Here is a 19,840-nt window from a genome sequence, read left to right on the forward strand (position 1 = left end):
ATAAAGGCATAAAGTAGGATGAGTTTTATTCTTTTTATATTTCTCATGTAGATGTGTTTTATTTAAATGAGCAGGTCATGCATCCATATTGCGTGTTTCATTATTCATTTGTTTTATTATAGTTTGTACAACGTCATATATATAACCTAAAACGAGTGATATCTATTTTAAGAGAAGTATTAGTAAGAAAATATCGACCCTTCTTTAAATCAAATTCTTGAAGTAGTTATTATCAAATGAATTGAGCGTGACCAAGTGTAATGTTGCCAATTCTTTGTTATTATTATCATCATTTCTGTGTTCTTAATTTCCTGCATGTGGCGCCATATTCAGCACGATTAAACAAGTGCGGTGCCACCTGTTATTATTATCATCAGAGAAGAAATCATCACATTACCATTGACTTTCATGAATAAAATATCACCGGCCTGTCTATATAATCATATCTCTAACAACCTTTTTTTTATTGTGTGTTTTTGCAGCTAAAATAATATACATTAACTTTTGTGTCTTTATTAATTACGTAGCTAATTACAATATAAACGGCAGTATATACTTCTTAGCTAGTTTCATTTCTTTTCATTAAGTGTAAATTAAGAAAATATTTAATTTACTTGTTTCTACTGATTTTTTTTGTTATTCTTATTATGTATCCTTCATTTTAATTATTTATTATTTTAATATTTCATATATTATTATTTTCTGTCTTTTTTTTACAAGGAAATAAGTTAGAAAATTATAGTTAATGTCGGCTTAGAATTTTAAAATGACAAATAAAAAGAAACGAACTAGTATTTCTTACGGATATATCATGTTATTTTCAAAACATTTCGTTACAACAGTTTTACATGCTTTTTTCAAGGATAAAAAATACAGCAAGTCTTAGAGATTTTGATCCAATTCCTACTTGTATTTACATTTTGATCATTAATGATATTAGGTAGTGCACTTCTAGTAAAAAAAACAAAATATGTACAACAAATAATTTCATCAAGAGATATATTTGTAAATATAATATATTGATTTATTATATTATCATAATAAACAAAGAAACATAAGAAGTAAAGTTATATATGCATTACAAAATATATTAAATTAAAATTAACATGCATATCAATTTACATATAATAAAAGAAATTATTTCAATATATAACTTTTAGCACAATAAAATATCATAAACAAATAAAAATGTGTACACAAAAGCGTTGATTATAACTACAAGTCTATAACTACAATTCAATAATCATAATTTTACAAGCGAATTTTGTTTCTTCAATTCGTTGATCTATAGTGATAGGTATCATTGTGCAGGTAAGGAGAGAATGCCAAACACAGTAAACCCAACTCCATTATCATGTGTTAAGTATCCAAAGCTGGCTTAGAATTATCCTGTAATAAAAAGAAACATAGAATTTCATCTCTTGATAGTTAATATATAAAGCCTCAAGGGCTCTATCTGATAGATTTAATAAATAAATAAATAAATAATTTCTCCTCCACAATTTGAGGGGTTAAAGGTAATTAGGGAAGGTATGGGCTTCCTTCCAGTATAGACAGAACAATTGCGAAAAAGGATAAAACTTCTCTTGTTCATCACGTTAAGTATAAGTCCAACTAACCAAGAAGAAACCAAATAAAATATATATCTTATCTTTATTTAGAAAGGGGTAAGTAACAAAATATATTGTTACCCACATATACTTACATAAGGATTTTCTGCAATCCAATCAGGATTGTTTTCTGATAGAAAAGTGATATATTGCTTAATGGCCTGCTCTGGACTCATAATCCCAAGTTGTCGCCATGCGATCCTTACACAAAAATAATCCAATTAACTACATCAAAGAATCTAATGAAGTAATCATAACTCTGGGAAGACGTTAGCCACAGACGCGCTTCTAGGGGAATGATGAACCGCGGGTAAATTAACCACTTATTAACAGGGGCAGTGTAGTCAAAAGGGGGTGGTTTTGACTTTTCTATTATGTGTAATGTGCTGGAGGTGTACGTTTAATTAATTTGTTTTAGAAATATTAAAATGTGCTATAAAATCTAATAGTCTGAATATAATATAGGTTGGGTTGCGCTAATAAATAATCATGGACTAGCCCGTTTAGCCTCTAGTCTATATAGAAGAATATTATTGGAAAGAATGAAGAGGCCATTATGAATTTTCAAAAGGTAATACAGAATTGTAGCCTATTATGTTAATATATTTAGCTATTTATCCCTACTTCCAAACCTGCTTATTTACATATTGAATTCTAGAATGTATTAAATTCTTTTGTAGAAATTCTACTGGATACTATGTCCAGGATTATCTTACTTATAACCATGTCAATGGCAATCTTCGTACAGCACCACAAAATAGCAGCATCATTTTTGGGTGAGAATAATTATTATTACTAATTACTAATGCTTTACAAGTCAGATTGTATCATTTATTATTAACTTCTCGTGATAATTTTTAGGCGGATCATGCCTGCTGTCAATGTTCAATATGAGAGAATTATCTTGGTTGTGAATGGGATTTTCATTCTTTTGAGTCAACTGTTTTTGGTTATGTATATACTTTGCATTCAAGTGGGAAGTTTCAGTGTATTATTTTTAATTAGAAATATTTAGGTTAATAGGTTCGTAGGTTGATAGAGTTAATGAAAAATCTTACATTTTCAACTTTTCCCCCGTTTATATCTCTCTGGATAATCTCTTGCTGACAGGTGTGGTGCTGTACAATCTGTGACATTCAGTTCATCTTCTGAAGAAGCCCTTGATGGAATAATTGGTTTTGGGCAATCAAATTCTTCTGTGCTTTCACAGCTTGCTGCATCTGGAAAGGTGAAAAAAATATTTTCACACTGCCTTGACAATATTCGTGGTGGTGGAATATTTGCCATAGGGGAAGTGGTGGAACCAAAAGTCAGCAACTCCATTGGTACCAAGATTGTATGTGCTGTAACCTAGTCTTTCATTCTCATACCATGATATTGGTTATCATATAAATCCAAGGGTAAATTTGGTGATCAAGCAATACTGAAACTACCAGTAATGAAATATCTTTTATATAACCTCATATCATGTTCACAAGATTTTTAGTTGGCTAGGTTGTTCTGTAATTGAAGTAGTGATCACTTTCAGCATCAGCATTATGCTTACCCAATGAGAAAAGTTTCAACTTTTCTTCACTGTAAGATTTTCTTAATGGAAGACAAGAGGGATTATTTAATTTGCAATGCAATTCTGCAAAGACTAGAGGGGGCGTTTCTTTGTTTATTTGCACTGCAAAAGAAAAAAAAAGCTATCACGTTGAACACTGTCTTGAAGCTAGCACAAAGACGACGAAGTTTAGAAAGACACTTTGCAAATCTGTTTGGTTAAATTATATATATGAAGAACAAAAGACAAGGTCTTTTTCAGCGAAGCTTTCAAATGATACAATATTAAGAGATCACATATAATAACAGAATGCATGGAAAGCATATGAAGACTGAAGCAAACAAAGCCGTACGGGCTACCGATTCACAAATGTATACAAAAAGAAATGGCATCAAATCGATCGTCAAACTTTTCTACAAGTTCAATAAATGCAAAAATTAATAAATTAAAAAAAAACCTCCACAAAGGAAAATTGAACTAATCTATAGCTACCTGGTCAACTCCGACCGCGCCATCACCTCATTGCAAGAACACGCTGCAGCAGCGCATATAATAGCGACCCACCCAGCAGCTTTCCTATCCTAATGCACCTTTTGAGTTGCCTATATATGACATTTCTCACACAACCAAATGCCCTATAATTAGAATTCATCATGATAAATATGACTTTTTAATTAATTTAGTTATTATAAAAACCAACCAATTTTTACTATAAATAATAAAATTATGATTGGATAATATTATACTATAATATGAAATAAAGTCTCATATAATAAAAAGATTAAACATCATATAAATAAGTAAGGATAATATTTATAAATTCAAATTTATTTTGAATTAAAATACAATATTATATTTATTTATGTGATTACCTGTGATTCATTAGTATAAATTTTTACGTTTATCACCCTTAGATGCACAACAATCTATATCCCTTGTATCCATACATGGAGGTCAAGCATGTTGGTGACAAAAACATTTTTCATTTTCAACAAATAGACATTATCTATTTTTAATTTGAAAAAATATAATATTTTTAAATTATAAAAATTATGTGCTTTTAGGTTTTTGGCGATAGACTAAAAATATACTGTTTTTGTTAATTATAAAGATTAAAAATAAATATAAATATATTTTCAGGAATAAAAAGTATTTGATTTATTTTTTCACACATATATCCTATTTGAGATATAATCATATTGTCTAACATTAAATATGTACATTTTTTTCAACAATAATTCAAACCTTATACACTACATTATAAAAGACTAACTCTTCTACTAAACTCAACTTAATTTGTCCACAAAGTATATTTAAGTTTATTCTCTAATTTATTTATCATAAAAACTTATAATACTTTTATTTCTTTGAAGATTAATTAAATGTGGCGTCTTTGCAACTTATATATGCACTTAATTTTTAGCTTCAGTTTGACCTATCGAAAAATTTGCAAAACATGTCCAATAAAAGCATTGAGCAAACACTCAAACAATGTGAAAATTGTGAATCAAAATTATTAACATATATAGTGTAATTGTCATGAAATTTAATTAGTATGTAGGTATAGTGTCAAAATTTGACATCATCAAATTATTGAATGATATATATATATATATATATATATATATATATATATATATATATATATATTATATTTTTTATGGAGTTTTGTAACAATTACTTTAAAAATTGTGTATAATTATAATTAGTTAACATTATAAAAATATTTACATTCACATAGTATATCACAATTAAACTTATTTTCATATGCATCACAAGTCTAATTATTAGTTAATTATCTTTATCTAAAAAAAAGTTAATATATCTTCAAATTAATCCTAAAATAATTTTTTTGTGAAAAAATTGATATTTTCTTCTCTTTTTTTTTTTTTAAAAAAAAAAAGGAGAAAGTTTGATTAGTTGATGTATGGCGCCTCGCCCATATCAGAAAATGATTAATCAAACTTATCGTTATCACGTGGGATACTATCCTCAGATGAAGTTTAGATGACTTTCAAATTTGTTTTGGTCAAATTTGTTAAATTATATATTAGTACATAATAAAGACAAGGAGGAGCCGACAAGGTCTCTTTCAACGAATCTTTCTAATTAGAATATTAATCAGTAACAATGCATGGAAAGCATATATATGAAGTAGCTAGAGCAACAAGGCGTGTTCACTGTTCACGATTCACACATACAGAAAGAAACTAAAGGGAAGAAATGGCATCAATTCATCAAACTTCCCTACAAGTTCAATAAATGCAAACAATATATGGGGGAAAAAAACTTCACAAAAAAAATAAAATTGAACTAATTTAAATTTTAAACAATATATTGTGGCTTAACTTTATACATACTGGCTTGTAGCTGGTCAACTCCGACCGCGCCATCAACTCATTGCAAAAACGCGCTGTAGAAGATAATAGTGACTCAGCCACCTTTCCAAATCCATACCAAGCCAGCTTTATTTTCTGAGTTGACTATGATAATTTCTCACACAACCAAATGTGTACTATAAATTGAGGACCAACCCAGGCTCTTTTTTCAATCATCTTCATTTCTTTCATTCTCTATTTCTTGTATCAAATTAACATTATTTCATTACTTCTCTTCATTTTTAAGTTAAATATATTCAATTCATTGCAATTTAAGCTTCGAACAAAAGTGATATATATTTATGGCGTATAGAACTTTAAGTATCACAAGTTTTGTAATATTCATACTTGTGTTGCTAGGCACAATATGTGATGCAAAATTGTCATCAACATTTTATGACAATACATGCCCCGATGCACTTAGCACAATCAGAACTGTGATTCGTAGAGCAGTTTCTAAGGAACGCCGCATGGCTGCTTCTCTCATACGCCTTCATTTTCACGATTGTTTTGTTCAGGTATACGTACGTTATGATTAATTAATTTATTAATTGCATGCACTTAACTTGATTAATCTTAATTAATTTGGATCATGTGTTGTGTTAGTAGAATCATAAACAGTAACTGGGGATCCTACTCGTATGCATTATTGCAGGGTTGTGATGCATCAATTTTGCTTGACGATAGCACCTCTATCGAGAGCGAAAAGACTGCGCTTCAGAATGTTAACTCAGTAAGAGGATTTAATGTCATCGATCAAGCAAAAACTGAGGTGGAGAAAGTATGTTCCGGAGTGGTGTCATGTGCTGACATTATGGCAGTAGCAGCACGAGATGCATCATTTGCTGTAAGTTTAAGTCAAAAAAAAAAACTTGCTATATTTATTTGATGCTTTTTTCCTTAACTTAATAACATGCAAAAGCATATATGGTAGTAATATTTAATGACTTAATTATGCATTTTGTTATTAATTCTTGATGAGCAGGTGGGTGGTCCATCATGGACTGTGAAACTTGGACGAAGAGATTCTACCACCGCAAGCAAAAGTTTAGCTTCTAGTGACCTTCCACTTTTTACAGACGATCTTGACACTCTCATCTCTAGATTCAATAGCAAGGGACTCACTGCCAGAGACATGGTTACTCTATCTGGTAATTAATTAATTAATCATATACTCATATTGCTTGTATATGTATCTACCAAAAATTAATACTTATAATTTTTAGGCTTAATATGTTTTAATATATTAATTAACTGATGACAAAAATTCAAAATAAAAAAATTTAATATATGTGAAATATTCAATGCAACCAGAAAGTTTATTAAAAATCTAAAATAAAAATAAATAATTTATTATAAACCTGAAATATATTTAAGCCTTATATATATATATATATATATATAAATTAAGTGTGGGACAATTATTAAAGGAATTATATATGTTTTCTTAATGCTTGCAGGTGCCCACACAATTGGACAAGCTCAATGCTTCACATTTCGTGGAAGGATATACAACAATGCAAGTGACATTGATGCAGGATTTGCTAGCACTCGTAGACGTGGTTGTCCTTCCCTCAATAACAATGATAATAATAAGAAATTGGCAGCACTGGACTTGGTGACGCCCAATTCATTTGATAACAACTACTTCAAGAATTTGATTCAAAAGAAGGGACTTCTTCAATCAGATCAAGTTCTATATAGTGGAGGATCTACAGATTCTATTGTGTCTGAGTACAGCAAAAATCCAACAACTTTTAAGTCTGACTTCGCTGCTGCTATGATAAAAATGGGAGATATTGAACCATTAACTGGATCAGCTGGAATGATAAGAAAGATATGTAGCTCTATAAACTAATTTAGTTCTTGGACACATATCAATTGGCATTGTGTTGTTTAAAGTTTCCCTAAAATTATTTAATAAGTGTTGCATATACTTATCAATTCATTTAAGTGTAATTAGTGTCTTTGTTTCATTGATCAATAAAGTGTAAGTTTCATTGTTTCTCTTAATTTATTTGTTCTTGCGCATGAAATTTTGGTTATAATTTGCATGTGTTAAATTTGGTTATGCTGGACCAATCCATATCATACAAGGTTGACCAAATTCAACATCACGGATTTTTTTACCTGAAATACAACCAACATTACTCTAATAAAAATGTTATTAACCAACATTGAAATATCTTTTATGAAACATTTACTCCTATATACAGTATTTCAATTTGGACAATCAAATCAAGTTAGGAAACTTTTTTACGTAAGAATCAAATCAAAGATAAAGATAGGTACCAATAATTTATGATAACTTATGCATTTACAACAACAATTTAAACATCATGATCAATCAACTGATCGACTAGACATCCTGATTCATAGTTCGGGCATGCATGTAGAGTGTATTTTTATCTGTGTTACCTAAAGAAAAAAATTGTGATTTTTTTCATCTTGGAATCATGACTAAATGAATTGTGAAAGAAATAATATTTAAAATTCTAAATTACATTCCTAATTTAGATTTGTAAACTGTCAAAATTAATTAGCAACAAATCGTAAATCATTTACAACGGTCACCGGTTACAACTGTCGCCATAAAAACTTTAAAAGTAGCCGGGCTCAGTGCTCAGACCTGCCAGCCACTAAGCGATCCATACATTAATTTGTTTTTTTGACATAACAGACATACATTAATTTGTGAAGATATAGTACAACATTTTTCAATGTTTGGAGGTAAAAATATGATAAATAAAAAAAAATCACATAAAAAATAAAGGAGATGTTAATTGTCATTAAGACTACTTTTCAGTGCTCAGACGTGCACGTGTCTATGAATAGGGTCACGGGATTTTTCATTTTGAAAGTAGTTTTTTTTTGTAAATTTTTTTAAAGTAGTTAACATTATTCATAATATATATTTTAAATTTATTTATTTATTTTTATATTTATGTTGAGTTAAATAAAATTTTGTGGATACAAATTTAGCAATCTTGACAAATGATTAAGATGAGTTTGCAAAACCCAGCTCACTTAAAAAATACTCATTGAGAATAATGTTGGCTGATGAGAACTAAATATGAATAAAAAGAAAATTTCTTTGCATTGGTGATTATTAGACCTTATAATCAATCTCTTACCAATGCCAAACCAGTATAACCTTCCCTTCTATAGTCTAGCTTCTTTTTTTTTTGGCAAGGCCTTCTCAATCAATGTCAACTAATCCAAATTTCAATTTTTGGGCGGACAATTTTAAAGACTTTGTATATATTTAAGGAAATTAAACTCTCCAGATGTGATAGAAGCCAAGAAGTTAGACGTGTTTAAAGGGATATATGTACTACCTATAAATTATTACCTAAAGCAGCACCTATTTTGCCACCATTATATTATAATTCAAGTATTAGTATTTAGCAAATGCACACGAGGCTAAAGAAAATAGGACAAATAAACATTATGCACGATCGACGGTTCAAACTGATGAGGCATATCTCGAGCCTCATAGAGGTGCATCACGGTATCACCGCCCCTCAAGTATGTATATATTATATATTACACGTTGGCACGTTCAAACGTGAGAACCTCTTCGTACTTTCGAATGTCTCATTTGTCCAATGTCAACCCGAACGTGATGGCTACCACCTATTCACCAAACCATTTCTTTCTCTCTTTCTTCGATCTTGCCATATATATATATATATATATATATATATATATATATATATATATATATATATATAAGAATTTAGAATGCAATGCATGCATAAGTTGAAACGTTAGTTATAACTTTATACTATATAGTCACATTTTTTTCTGATTTCCCTGAGGCTGCAAATTAACTATCATGAACCTGAACATCTCTTTGTGCATGCTTCTCATAGCTCTTGTATTGCGCTTAGGGGGAAGTGCACCCTCTGGCTTCAACTATGGTGATGCCCTTGATAAGAGTCTCATGTTCTTTGAAGCACAAAGGTCTGGTAAGTTACCACTGCAGCAGCGAGTCAAGTGGCGTGGTGATTCTGGTCTCCAAGATGGTTTTCAACAAAGAGTGAGTCCCCATGATAATATTTTCAAGAGATTCAATGAATTGTGGTGTTAAGTCATGTTTGGACAAACTTCTTGGTAAATACTTGTTGAGAAGAAAAAGAAGGTATATAAAATGAATTTACCTTCTGGCACAAGCTAAAATCAACCTATGTGACTCAAATTTTGGAGAAGTTAGAAGAGAAAACTTCTATCAAAATTAAATGCATAAGTTGATTTTAGCATATATATATATATATAAAGAGAAGCTCAATTCATTTTACTTTTTTCTTAATTTCTCTCTCTTATGAGTGGTAAAGAAAAGTTTATCCAATCAAGAACTTAGGGTGTATTTTGGTTCTGGGTTAGAGACCACGGGTATCCCCCAACCTACAGGATCAGAAGTTAATCTCACTAGTGGTGTGTGACTACCGGTGGCTCAAGATAATTTTACATACTACATGAGAGAAATCAAACACGATTTTCTTGCTAAATAGATTATTTTCACTTAATTTTGTTTGTGTGTTTTCATTTTTGTTGTTGTGTGATGTGATGCAGGTAGACCTGGTGGGTGGGTACTATGATGCAGGAGATCATGTGAAGTTTGGGTTGCCAATGGCCTACAGTGTCACAATGCTTGCATGGGGGGCCATTGAGTTCAACAAGGAAATCACGGACTTGAACCAAATGGGACACGCATTATGGGCAATTAAATGGGGAACTGACTACTTTATCAAAGCACACACTCAGCCTAATGTTCTTTGGGGACAGGTAAGCAAGTGCAACAGACAGGGATGATTGAGTTCTTTAGGTCGGCCACCAATTTTCATCTGCTTAAGTTAATTATTATATATAGTTCTATACACAAGTTTCCTAATTAAGACCATATTAAGTTCTTCATTATTATTTGACAGCATTGCCATTATATATCATTATTATTCTAATTCAAATCTATATGTATCATTTGGTTTGACAAACTACTTTCATGAGAGGAAATCAATAAACTTTTTGATAAGTATATATATACTAGGGAAAAAAAAGATAAAATGAACTAAACTTCCCCCAGAAGTTAAAACTAATTTATACACATCAATTTTTATAAAAGTTTTCTCACTTCTTCAAAAATGGAAGTGTGTATGTTGATTTTAACTTCCGAAAGAAGTCTGATTTATAATTGAAAAGGTTATCCTAACAAAACCTTCAAAAGTATTATTACTCTGGTATTGAATGTTAAGCATGCTTACGGTAATGTAAGATATTTCTTTGCTATGAGAAATTCAGGTGGGAGATGGAGTTTCTGATCATTACTGCTGGGAGCGTGCTGAAGACATGACAACTTCAAGAGGTGCCTACAAAATTGATGAACAACACCCTGGCTCAGATCTGGCAGGTGAAACTGCAGCTGCATTGGCTGCTGCAGCTATAGCTTTCAGGCCCTACAACTCTTCTTACTCTAATCTCCTCCTAGTTCATGCAAAACAGGTGAGCACTCACATTCATAGCACTTGAAAGGAATAATAAATGACAATATTGAAAGGGAAATTGAATTTGAGTGAAATATTTTAAAATGAGGACTACAAATCTCAAAAACACAACATGGTAGTATTCAGTTTATCTGATTGATGAATGTTAAGTAACCATATAGTTAACTTGTTATTGGTGTTGTTTTATCTGTTGCAGCTCTTCACATTCGCAGATAGGTTCAGAGGTCTCTATGATAACTCCATATCAAGTGCTCAGCAATTCTATACTTCTTCCGGTTACTCGGTGAGTATACATTGCTCTCCATTCTGCCTTTACTTCCATTAGTATCCAATCAGGTCTAACTCAGTTGCTCCGCCGGTGTAGGATGAATTGTTGTGGGCTGCCACTTGGCTGCACCTAGCAACCGGCAATGAATACTACATAAAGTATGTAGTGGACAATGCTGTGTATATGGGAGGAACTGGCTGGGCTGTAAAAGAGTTCTCTTGGGACAACAAATATGCTGGTGTGCAGATCCTTCTATCAAAGGTAAATTATTTATGGCAACTTAATTTAAATCCATTTCATGTTCTGAAAGTATAATAGCTATGTTTAGAGATATTTATTAAAATTTTGTTCATGACAAAACCATATAGCTATCATCATTTGATCCACGTACCAGACCCCAGATGAGAAAGGACTTTCTTTGTTGTCATTGTGAATCCATGATTTTTTTTGTGTATATGGAAATCAAAATGTGCTGTTACTGCGTCTCCTCATACCAAAGAATCATGCAATAAATGGTTCCAACTCAATTTGCAGGTGTTACTAGAAGGAAAGGCTGGTGCTTACTCTGCTACACTAAAGCAATACCAGGCCAAGGCAGAATATTTTACCTGTGCTTGCTTGCAAAAGAATGATGATTACAATGTCCAAAAAACACCAGGTTAAATGCTAGTAATGTAGAACATTAACTTAACAACTTTATCTCATTCTTAAATGGATTTAAAAAAAAAAACATTGATGGAAAAATATAATCAATCTCATTATATTTCTGCTGACCAGGCGGCTTACTATACGTGCGTGAATGGAACAACATGCAATATGTTTCTTCTGCTGCATTCCTTTTAGCTGTCTACTCTAATTACCTCTCAGCAACAAAATCACAGCTCAACTGTCCAGATGGACAAACTCAGCCTCAGGAGCTCCTCAATTTTGTTAAGTCACAGGTATCTATTGGAATCTGACTTTTTTTCCCTAGTCAATCATGTGTCATGGTTGGACAAAACTTGGATACAATTATTCAAGTGTTTTTGGTGTTGTTCTCTAGTCAAAATTAGAATTTTACATTGGTATTGCACGTAAACACATACAAGGAAATGCATCTGTGTTTTGTCAGTCGTGGTTTAATGTGAGATTTAATTTCATTAGTAAACTAAATCTGTGAATTTTGATTGACACAGGCTGACTATATCCTTGGTAAAAACCCTGCGGATGTGAGCTACTTGGTTGGATATGGAGCAAAATATCCTCTTCATGTTCACCACAGAGGCGCTTCCATTGCTTCAGTCTTTGCTCTTCACTATGACGTTGGCTGCACCCAAGGATTTGAGATGTGGTATAACCGTGCTGAGCCAAATCCTAATGTCATCTGTGGTGGCCTCGTGGGCGGTCCAGATAAAAATGATGACTTCTCTGATGAAAGATCCAATTATGAACAAACTGAGCCTACAATTTCAGGTTCTGCTCCTCTTGTAGGCATCTTCGCTAAACTGCAAAGTTTGTATGGTAATATAGGTGAAGGTGAGGGATAACCACCATCCTAAGTTAATCTGCTTTGTTGTCTTCCTCTTCCACTATGAAGCCTCATCAATCATATTTTTTCTCTTGTCACACAGGTTACAACCATAATGAATCACCAGTGCCCCAGCAAAAAACACCAAGTAAGTCCTAGATATGATTTTTCACATTTACTCAGCAGCTAATAGTTATTGGTTTCACATTTTGTAGAATAATTGGACATTATTTCCAACGGATTTCCAAACATGCATATAGTAAAATAAAATAGGACAAAGTCGAAAAAAGAGTCTAAACCTTGTTGTAATTTAGAAAATTCCTGCTCATGCAGCCTTTGCACTACTAACTAACAAACATCTATTGGCTTGACAGGTACAAATCCAGGGAAAACAACAATGTCCAAGACATCATCAGAATCAGAAGGTAATATCTAAATCTAACCATCGTTGCTTTCGAAATTATTTTTTGCAAGCAGTGGCTGAAGAATGGTAAGGTTGTGTTGCAGGTGCCCCAGTTGAATTCCTTCACTCAATAAGTAGCTCATGGACTGTTGGAGGAGCAACTTATTACCATCACAGGGTGATAATCAAGAACACTTCTTCGAAGCCAATCTCAGATCTTAAGTTGGTGATTAAGGATCTCTCAGGCTCTTTATGGGGACTCTCGCCAACAGAAGAAAAGGACACCTATGAACTTCCCCAATGGAACAAGGTCTTGAATCCTGGCTCCGAATGTATATTTGTATATGTTCAAGGCGGACCCCAGGCTACAGTCTCGATTAAAAGCTTACATTGATCGATCATTTTGTAGAGGCCACATTCACAAAAGGCACACTTTTTTCAACACGCACGTGAAATATGTTTGACAGTTAAACTTACGTCGCTCCATGATTGTAATTTTGCCATATCAATTTGTCAACCCAGTCCATCCATACCTTTCTTGTCCACAATTGTAATCAGTTTCTCGAAGTTCCCTATTTGATCCTACAAACAATCTAACATATGTAAAGGTCATTTGTGAAATTAAAATCTTATGAAAATGTATATAATATATCTTCATTGCCAGGGAAAAGGTTTCCAACGAGGAACCCCGACAATGTAGTTTTCATAACGACTAACAAGAGAATCTGGGAAAGAAATACACACACGAGTTGAAAGTTATTCAGGAGCTTGTTACGTTACAATGTTTTATTTTCAGCAGACAATGACACTTCCAACCACAAGAACTGCAGAGTTCAAACAATCTACCACCATAACTTAATTACACAACACTTCTACGATAATATTCATGCTTAGCAAGTTTGCAGTAGCAAGCTCATATGCAAGGGTGATTGGAAATGGAGAAAGGGACGGGGGGACGAGCAATTGCTATGTCACAACTCACAAGGTTCTTACCACAGGATAGAGGACACACGGAAATACAGTTTTATTACGAAACATCTCAAATAAGCATTGATCAATGTAAAGATCCTCTTACATTCATAATCATGTGGCCTGCACTTCTGAGTACATTGCAAAAAAGAAATGTTCAAAAGTCTGAGGGAAAACTCTGAAAAATAGCCTACAAAAAGCAAAGTAAATGCTCAAAGTGGATCCTGCACTATCTTGTTGGGAAGAAGGTAGGAGTCGCAGAACTTGAAGATGGCTAGCTACAGTGAAACAAAAATATTGCCATTGCTATGCTAATTCTGGTGACACTAGCTTTTGTGGGGTAGCTTCCACTTAATGCTGGTCCTTGGGAATGTCAAGATCTTTAAATATTGGACTGTCAACTCCAACACCCATAGCATTCAGACCATTGTCAACGTATAGAACAGTACCAGTGATAGCAGATGCCAAAGGTGATGCTAAGAAGGCAGCTGTGTTGCCCACCTCCTCTGCACGACAAAATTTCAACTCAGTTGTGCAAATAATCACAGATTGAAAATGGAACGTGTACATTACAAGTAATAATTCTGATGAAAATGTTACCTGCTGATAGTTCTTTCTGTAGAGGTGCATTGGCTGATGAGTAATCGATCATCATATCAATGAATCCAATAGCCTTTGCAGCCCGACTTCTCAGTGGACCTAGGGTGAAAATACATTGTGTCAACACATTAATCAAAAGAATTAAATCACAAACATGCGAACAACAGACATTGAAGGAAAATTGTTAACTTCACAAAGATGGAATTATAATCAGTAGGGGAGAGAACTATGAAATAGCACAAAAACTCATAATCTAAATGGAACTATAAGGTGTCACTTCATTCCACTGTAGGGAAGACTTAATTCATGCTAATTGTACACAACAGTATTGATATAACATAATAAAATGTCATTCAATCATTTGGTATCATTTTGGGGCAGTCAAGGATGCAGTTGGCATAGAGCCAGCATTTGATATAACATAGACAGTAAGATGATTGTGTGAAAATTCAAACAAACTCCAAATATAGGAGCCCAAATGAACAACTAATTACTAATACTTGACAAAACTGATGGTCCTAGCATTGGTTTAAAGAATTCAAGATATCCAGGGTAATCGATTGAATCTTGCACCTCCATGGCTAAAAAGATTATACTTTTCAGACCACGCCCATTTTGTGCAAAATGTCACAGACAAAGCAAGACAAACATTTGCCCCCGCCACCATGTCTTCCACATTAAGAAATCATAGCAAGACAAGGAAAACAGAAATTTATTAATTTGGAAAAGAGAGAGGTCACCAGTACCAGCAGATATAGTATTGACTCTAATTTTGCGCTTTCTTCCTGCTTCGAAAGCAAGAACCTGAAATAGCATGAAATATGATGTAATTTAAAAGAGAGAGAAGTAAAAATGAAACACATCTATGTCAGCGGGGGGGGGGGGAGTTGAAGCTTACTCGTGTATCACTCTCCAGTGCAGCTTTGGCAGAACTCATACCACCACCATATCTGTATCATTATTTAGATCATGAATATTGTCAGTCTAAATTTATGAAACATAGAATTATAAGGACTTTCTATGGCATAACCAAAATACCCAGGAATGATCCTTTCTGAAGCAATGTATGTCAGAGAGATTGAAGATCCACCTAAAAACAAATCATAAAAGTAAAAGATAAAATGATATGCGGAAGTATGAAGTGATATAATGGAAGCCCTTTAATAAGATAAGAGACATGCCTGGGTTCAAGATTGGAAGAAAATGCTTGAGTAAAGAAACATAGGAGTAACTAGATGCAGATATTGCAGCAAGATATCCTTTCCGAGATGTCTCCAACAATGGTTTGGTCACCTATATCAGAGTTTACTTTTTATTAAAGTCATATACCAAATTCATAAAAGAACTTCAATGCTTATTAATGAATTTATTGTACCTCTGGTCCATTGGCAAGTGAGTGCACAAGGATATCTATGCTGCCAAAGTCTTCTTTAACAGATTCAGCAACTTCCTGAAAAGTAAAGCAATGAACAAAAGATATAACAAAGCTAACTAATTCAGGCAGGCAGAAGACAGGACAGCATGGGACACAGTTCATATGACTATTCATAAGCACCACTAGGCTTAATACTTCATTAGAATGCTAGGGTTCTTCAACTCCCAGCAAAAGAAATACCATATGCTTAACTAGCCAAATGAAAAGATACTTACAAGTACAGAATCATCTCCCTTACTGGAGAATCTAAAAGTAATGTAGCTTCAGGCTTTGTCAGGAAAAACGGTAAAGAAGGGGCAGAAATACCCCCAGCTTAGACATATTTGGTAATACCAACATATAAAGTAAGAATTTTAGTTGAATGGCTTATTAAAATTCTTACTCAAAAAATAAAGGGCCACATGATTGCCATAACTGCTATTCATACATAAAGCCCAACATGGCATGAAACAAATTAGTTAAAACTTAAAAAGTAATAATCTTATATCAAACTTGTTAAGCTTTAGCTTTGAAATACAATTTATACAATATATATAAACAAAAGAGTAAAGACAAATGTAAGAGTAAATTAAAATAACTTCCAATTCAGGGCTTGCTTCATATAAATGAAAACACGGAAAGTGTCTACAAGACTATAGATGTCAAACACACTACAGCATGTGACAACAGACCAGACTAGTTCCTTGATCTCACTAAAGTCAAGGCTACAAAAATCTACTGAAATCAATCTTAAGCAGAAAAATAACCAATCATAATTTTCAGCACTAAATTCCAGCTTTTTACCACAAGTATATTATTCAGCATTTTTATCCAAGATAGCAACCAAAATATCATTTTAACCATGTAAAATTTAGTATATATACCTGAACTGTCCATTTAGATGAACCGGCATAGCGCTTGTTTGCTTTTATCTATACAATTGTTCAAAAGAAAAAAAGAATCAGCATGAGGATATAAATTCTGACATGCAAAAAGAAACTAGGCATCTCGGATTTACATCTTCTGGCACATCATCAAGATTGTCAAAAACTGCATCCAATGGATAAACTTTGGTAATCTCCATCAGCGAACCATCTGGTAATCTGGAAAATATAGTTTCTTATTAGCAATAGCATCACATAGTCTAACAAACAAAATCAGTAACAGTATTTAACGTCATACACGCGTGATTCGTCAAACTTTCCACGCCGTAGGCTGGACTCAAAAATATTCAGAGCCTATAGAAATAGTTCACAGTTAGTAAATGTATCACCGTAAAAGGACTGGAAAACATATGCACTGGAGGGGGGAGGTGTTGTTCCAAAAGTCAGCAGACAGAACCTCGTGAATTTGTATATCAACTGATAGGTACCCATTTTTTATCCAAAATAAACAAATAACTTACAGGTACCCATGTGCCAACAAGAATTTCAGCTCCGGCTGCAGCAAGAGATTTTGCAATTGCCCATCCATATCCATTGTCATCAGCAACACCAGCAATAAAAGCCCTTTTACCTACATATATTGCTATTTTCAGTAAAGCGATATTTGTTCTCATACTCTATCATAGCAAAATCCATATCTATGAAAAGATAACCAATCAAATTACAAAATTCAATAACAAGAGTCACTTAGTTTTGCTGAAATTATCAACAAAAAACAGATAAATCTGAATATTAGCTTGTTATTCATGTATTAAAGCATTGAACTATTATATAAACTGGCCTTGGTTGCAATGGCCAACATTCAATAGTTTTTTACAGCCAAGTGAGCACAATCTCTCCAGTGGCTGAGAGGAAACATGTTTGATTCTTCATGTTGACTTGTATACCAATTCAGGGCTCAGTATACTTTGAAATAATTGAAGTAGTAAATAGGGAATGAGAAGGTAAGTGTGTCAGAAATTTAACACTTCTCCTAAACTGTAGTTAGACATCAATGAGACATGTGCAAATAAAAAAGTGATATTAACAACAAGGAGCAGGAGAGAAAATGAACAATACCTTTCAGATTAATTGGCAATCCTGAGACTGCACTTTGTGCACTGGACTCAGTCATAGCCTTTGTGACACTTTTGACAGATTTTATGGACGATGAAGTGAAGCCCCGCCCAAAAGGTTGCACTGATGCAATATGACATGCACTTGCAAGTTTATTCCACGACCCAATCTTGGACTTGCCGCCAAGAACCACAGCCCCTGCATCTGCAATCTTTTGTGATGAAGGAATGCATGATCTTGACATTGCAAATTGCAAGCCAGAAAATGATGTTGTTGTCATCTTCAATGTGCGCAGTATGGCAGAAGGGACCCTAAATCTACATAAGGAAACTAGCATCAATCAATACCTTAAAAACACTATAATAGATTAGACTTTACTGATTTCTTATTTTTCAGATCCAATACTTTGACGTTAAACGTGGCATAGAGAAACAGGGAGGTCCAGTTACCAACAGTTTGATTAACAGTTAGAGTTTAGACAATTGAGGATGTCCAGATGATTATTCAGTTAAATTCATTGTAAAATTCTTTTTTTTTCACCAAGCAGCGTGAACTGAAAATTGACACATAAAGAGTAACTAAACCACAACAATAAAGCTAGGTCCAGTACACAGTGCAGCACAATGCACCTCGAATCCGTGTAAAGAACAAAACTTTAGCTCATATTCCACCGATCAAGAAAAACCCAGCAACATTCTTATGGGTAGTGAATAAATCTACATTTCCCACTAAAACCCCCCACAAACATTTTGGCAGGAAAGTGCAATAATTGAACAAGTAGAGGACATAAAAGCGAGAAAAGGAAGGTGGGGGTTACCTGATGGGTGATAAATGAGCCAATGTGACGAGTTGAAAAGAGCAATGCAAGAGAAAGCAAAGGGCTTTTTTAGTTGTAGCGGCTGTAGGCAGCTGGGTTGAGTTGGAGACTTTGGAATTGTCGAAAGCAAAGCAGAAAGTGAAGTCTCTCTCTCAAACGTACTACTGTTTATTTTATTTGGTGTAATATTTTTGGGGTAAAAATTATCATTATTTATTACTCCCACCCCCCTCTCCAAGCTATGGCAAAATAACACTCGACCGGTCGTCCCTATTCTTCGTCGTCGAATGTACACAAGTAGTATCCTAGCTTACTAATAGGCGCAAGGTATAGAGCTTTTCTACCAAAAGTGTAATTTTAATTTTGTTATAATTAGTAATATAACTATAATATTATTTATTTAACTATCATAAAATAATTATTCTATATTTTAATAATTTAAACTATAAAATATGAAAAAATTACATAATTATATAATTAACAATTACATATAATATATATAATAATAGAATTGTATATAAATATATAACTATATTATAAATAATTATAAAAATATTGTAGGGAGTGACATGCCCAAACTTGAAATCAATCTCATTTCCGCAAGTCAAAAAATTTGACTTCGACTTCAAAGTGAGATTTTTTCGTTAAAATTGAGACAAAATTGAACCAGTACTCATGAATTTAGTTTTTATTATCATGTCTAAACCTATTTTTTAAGCACTCATTTCTAGACAATGAATGTCTTATTAATTTTTAGCTACTGCAAGACTTGAAATGCATTGCATGATAATGTTATGAACATGTGACTAAACTAGCTAATTTGGCCA

The 19,840-nt window shown here is 33.0% G+C and overlaps 3 protein-coding genes and 1 long non-coding RNA gene across 4 annotated transcripts; 3 read left to right on the plus strand and 1 right to left on the minus strand.

Annotated features, from left to right (window-relative positions):
* The first annotated feature begins 2,271 nt into the window (after positions 1-2,271).
* Positions 2,272-2,913, plus strand: LOC114373736. Its single transcript, XR_003658456.1, has 2 exons — positions 2,272-2,386; positions 2,721-2,913. It is a non-coding gene; the product is annotated as an uncharacterized LOC114373736 (long non-coding RNA).
* A 2,820-nt stretch (positions 2,914-5,733) lies between these two features.
* On the plus strand, positions 5,734-7,551 carry LOC114373592 (lignin-forming anionic peroxidase-like). Its single transcript, XM_028331085.1, has 4 exons — positions 5,734-6,052; positions 6,190-6,381; positions 6,520-6,685; positions 6,995-7,551. The coding sequence occupies exons 1-4, from the start codon at positions 5,837-5,839 to the stop codon at positions 7,390-7,392; spliced, it is 972 nt and encodes a 323-aa protein (XP_028186886.1). The 5' UTR covers positions 5,734-5,836; the 3' UTR covers positions 7,393-7,551.
* A 1,719-nt stretch (positions 7,552-9,270) lies between these two features.
* Positions 9,271-13,876, plus strand: LOC114376534 (endoglucanase 5-like). The gene is made up of 11 exons (XM_028334700.1): positions 9,271-9,576; positions 10,110-10,322; positions 10,833-11,033; positions 11,232-11,318; positions 11,400-11,564; positions 11,838-11,961; positions 12,081-12,244; positions 12,479-12,818; positions 12,914-12,958; positions 13,185-13,235; positions 13,318-13,876. The coding sequence occupies exons 1-11, from the start codon at positions 9,373-9,375 to the stop codon at positions 13,605-13,607; spliced, it is 1,884 nt and encodes a 627-aa protein (XP_028190501.1). The 5' UTR covers positions 9,271-9,372; the 3' UTR covers positions 13,608-13,876.
* A 337-nt stretch (positions 13,877-14,213) lies between these two features.
* Positions 14,214-19,297, minus strand: LOC114376535 (enoyl-[acyl-carrier-protein] reductase [NADH], chloroplastic-like). The gene is made up of 13 exons (XM_028334701.1): positions 19,014-19,297; positions 18,200-18,513; positions 17,602-17,711; positions 17,379-17,434; positions 17,215-17,299; positions 17,081-17,128; positions 16,158-16,232; positions 15,964-16,075; positions 15,821-15,872; positions 15,681-15,732; positions 15,529-15,586; positions 14,783-14,881; positions 14,214-14,688 (listed from the first exon to the last, which is right to left on the minus strand). The coding sequence occupies exons 2-13, from the start codon at positions 18,474-18,476 to the stop codon at positions 14,534-14,536; spliced, it is 1,179 nt and encodes a 392-aa protein (XP_028190502.1). The 5' UTR covers positions 18,477-18,513; positions 19,014-19,297; the 3' UTR covers positions 14,214-14,533.
* Positions 19,298-19,840: the final 543 nt, after the last annotated feature.

This window comes from Glycine soja, chromosome 11 (genome assembly GCF_004193775.1).
Source record: "Glycine soja cultivar W05 chromosome 11, ASM419377v2, whole genome shotgun sequence".
Taxonomy (NCBI): domain Eukaryota; kingdom Viridiplantae; phylum Streptophyta; class Magnoliopsida; order Fabales; family Fabaceae; genus Glycine; species Glycine soja.

Bases quoted from the DNA above. Each gene is read 5' to 3' on its own strand.
- LOC114376535 (XM_028334701.1), bottom strand. From the start codon at position 18,476: ATGACAACAACATCATTTTCTGGCTTGCAATTTGCAATGTCAAGATCA. The intron at 17,129-17,214 runs GTAAATCCGAGA...ACAATTGTATAG, and splicing joins TTGATGATGTGCCAGAAGAT to ATAAAAGCAAACAAGCGCTA. The intron at 16,233-17,080 runs GTATATATACTA...TTTACTTTTCAG, and splicing joins CATCTAAATGGACAGTTCAG to GAAGTTGCTGAATCTGTTAA.
- LOC114373592 (XM_028331085.1), top strand. From the start codon at position 5,837: ATGGCGTATAGAACTTTAAGTATCACAAGTTTTGTAATATTCATACTT. The intron at 6,053-6,189 runs GTATACGTACGT...GCATTATTGCAG, and splicing joins TTCACGATTGTTTTGTTCAG to GGTTGTGATGCATCAATTTT. The intron at 6,382-6,519 runs GTAAGTTTAAGT...CTTGATGAGCAG, and splicing joins CACGAGATGCATCATTTGCT to GTGGGTGGTCCATCATGGAC.
- LOC114376534 (XM_028334700.1), top strand. From the start codon at position 9,373: ATGAACCTGAACATCTCTTTGTGCATGCTTCTCATAGCTCTTGTATTG. The intron at 11,962-12,080 runs GTTAAATGCTAG...TCTGCTGACCAG, and splicing joins CAATGTCCAAAAAACACCAG to GCGGCTTACTATACGTGCGT. The intron at 12,819-12,913 runs GTGAGGGATAAC...CTTGTCACACAG, and splicing joins GTATGGTAATATAGGTGAAG to GTTACAACCATAATGAATCA.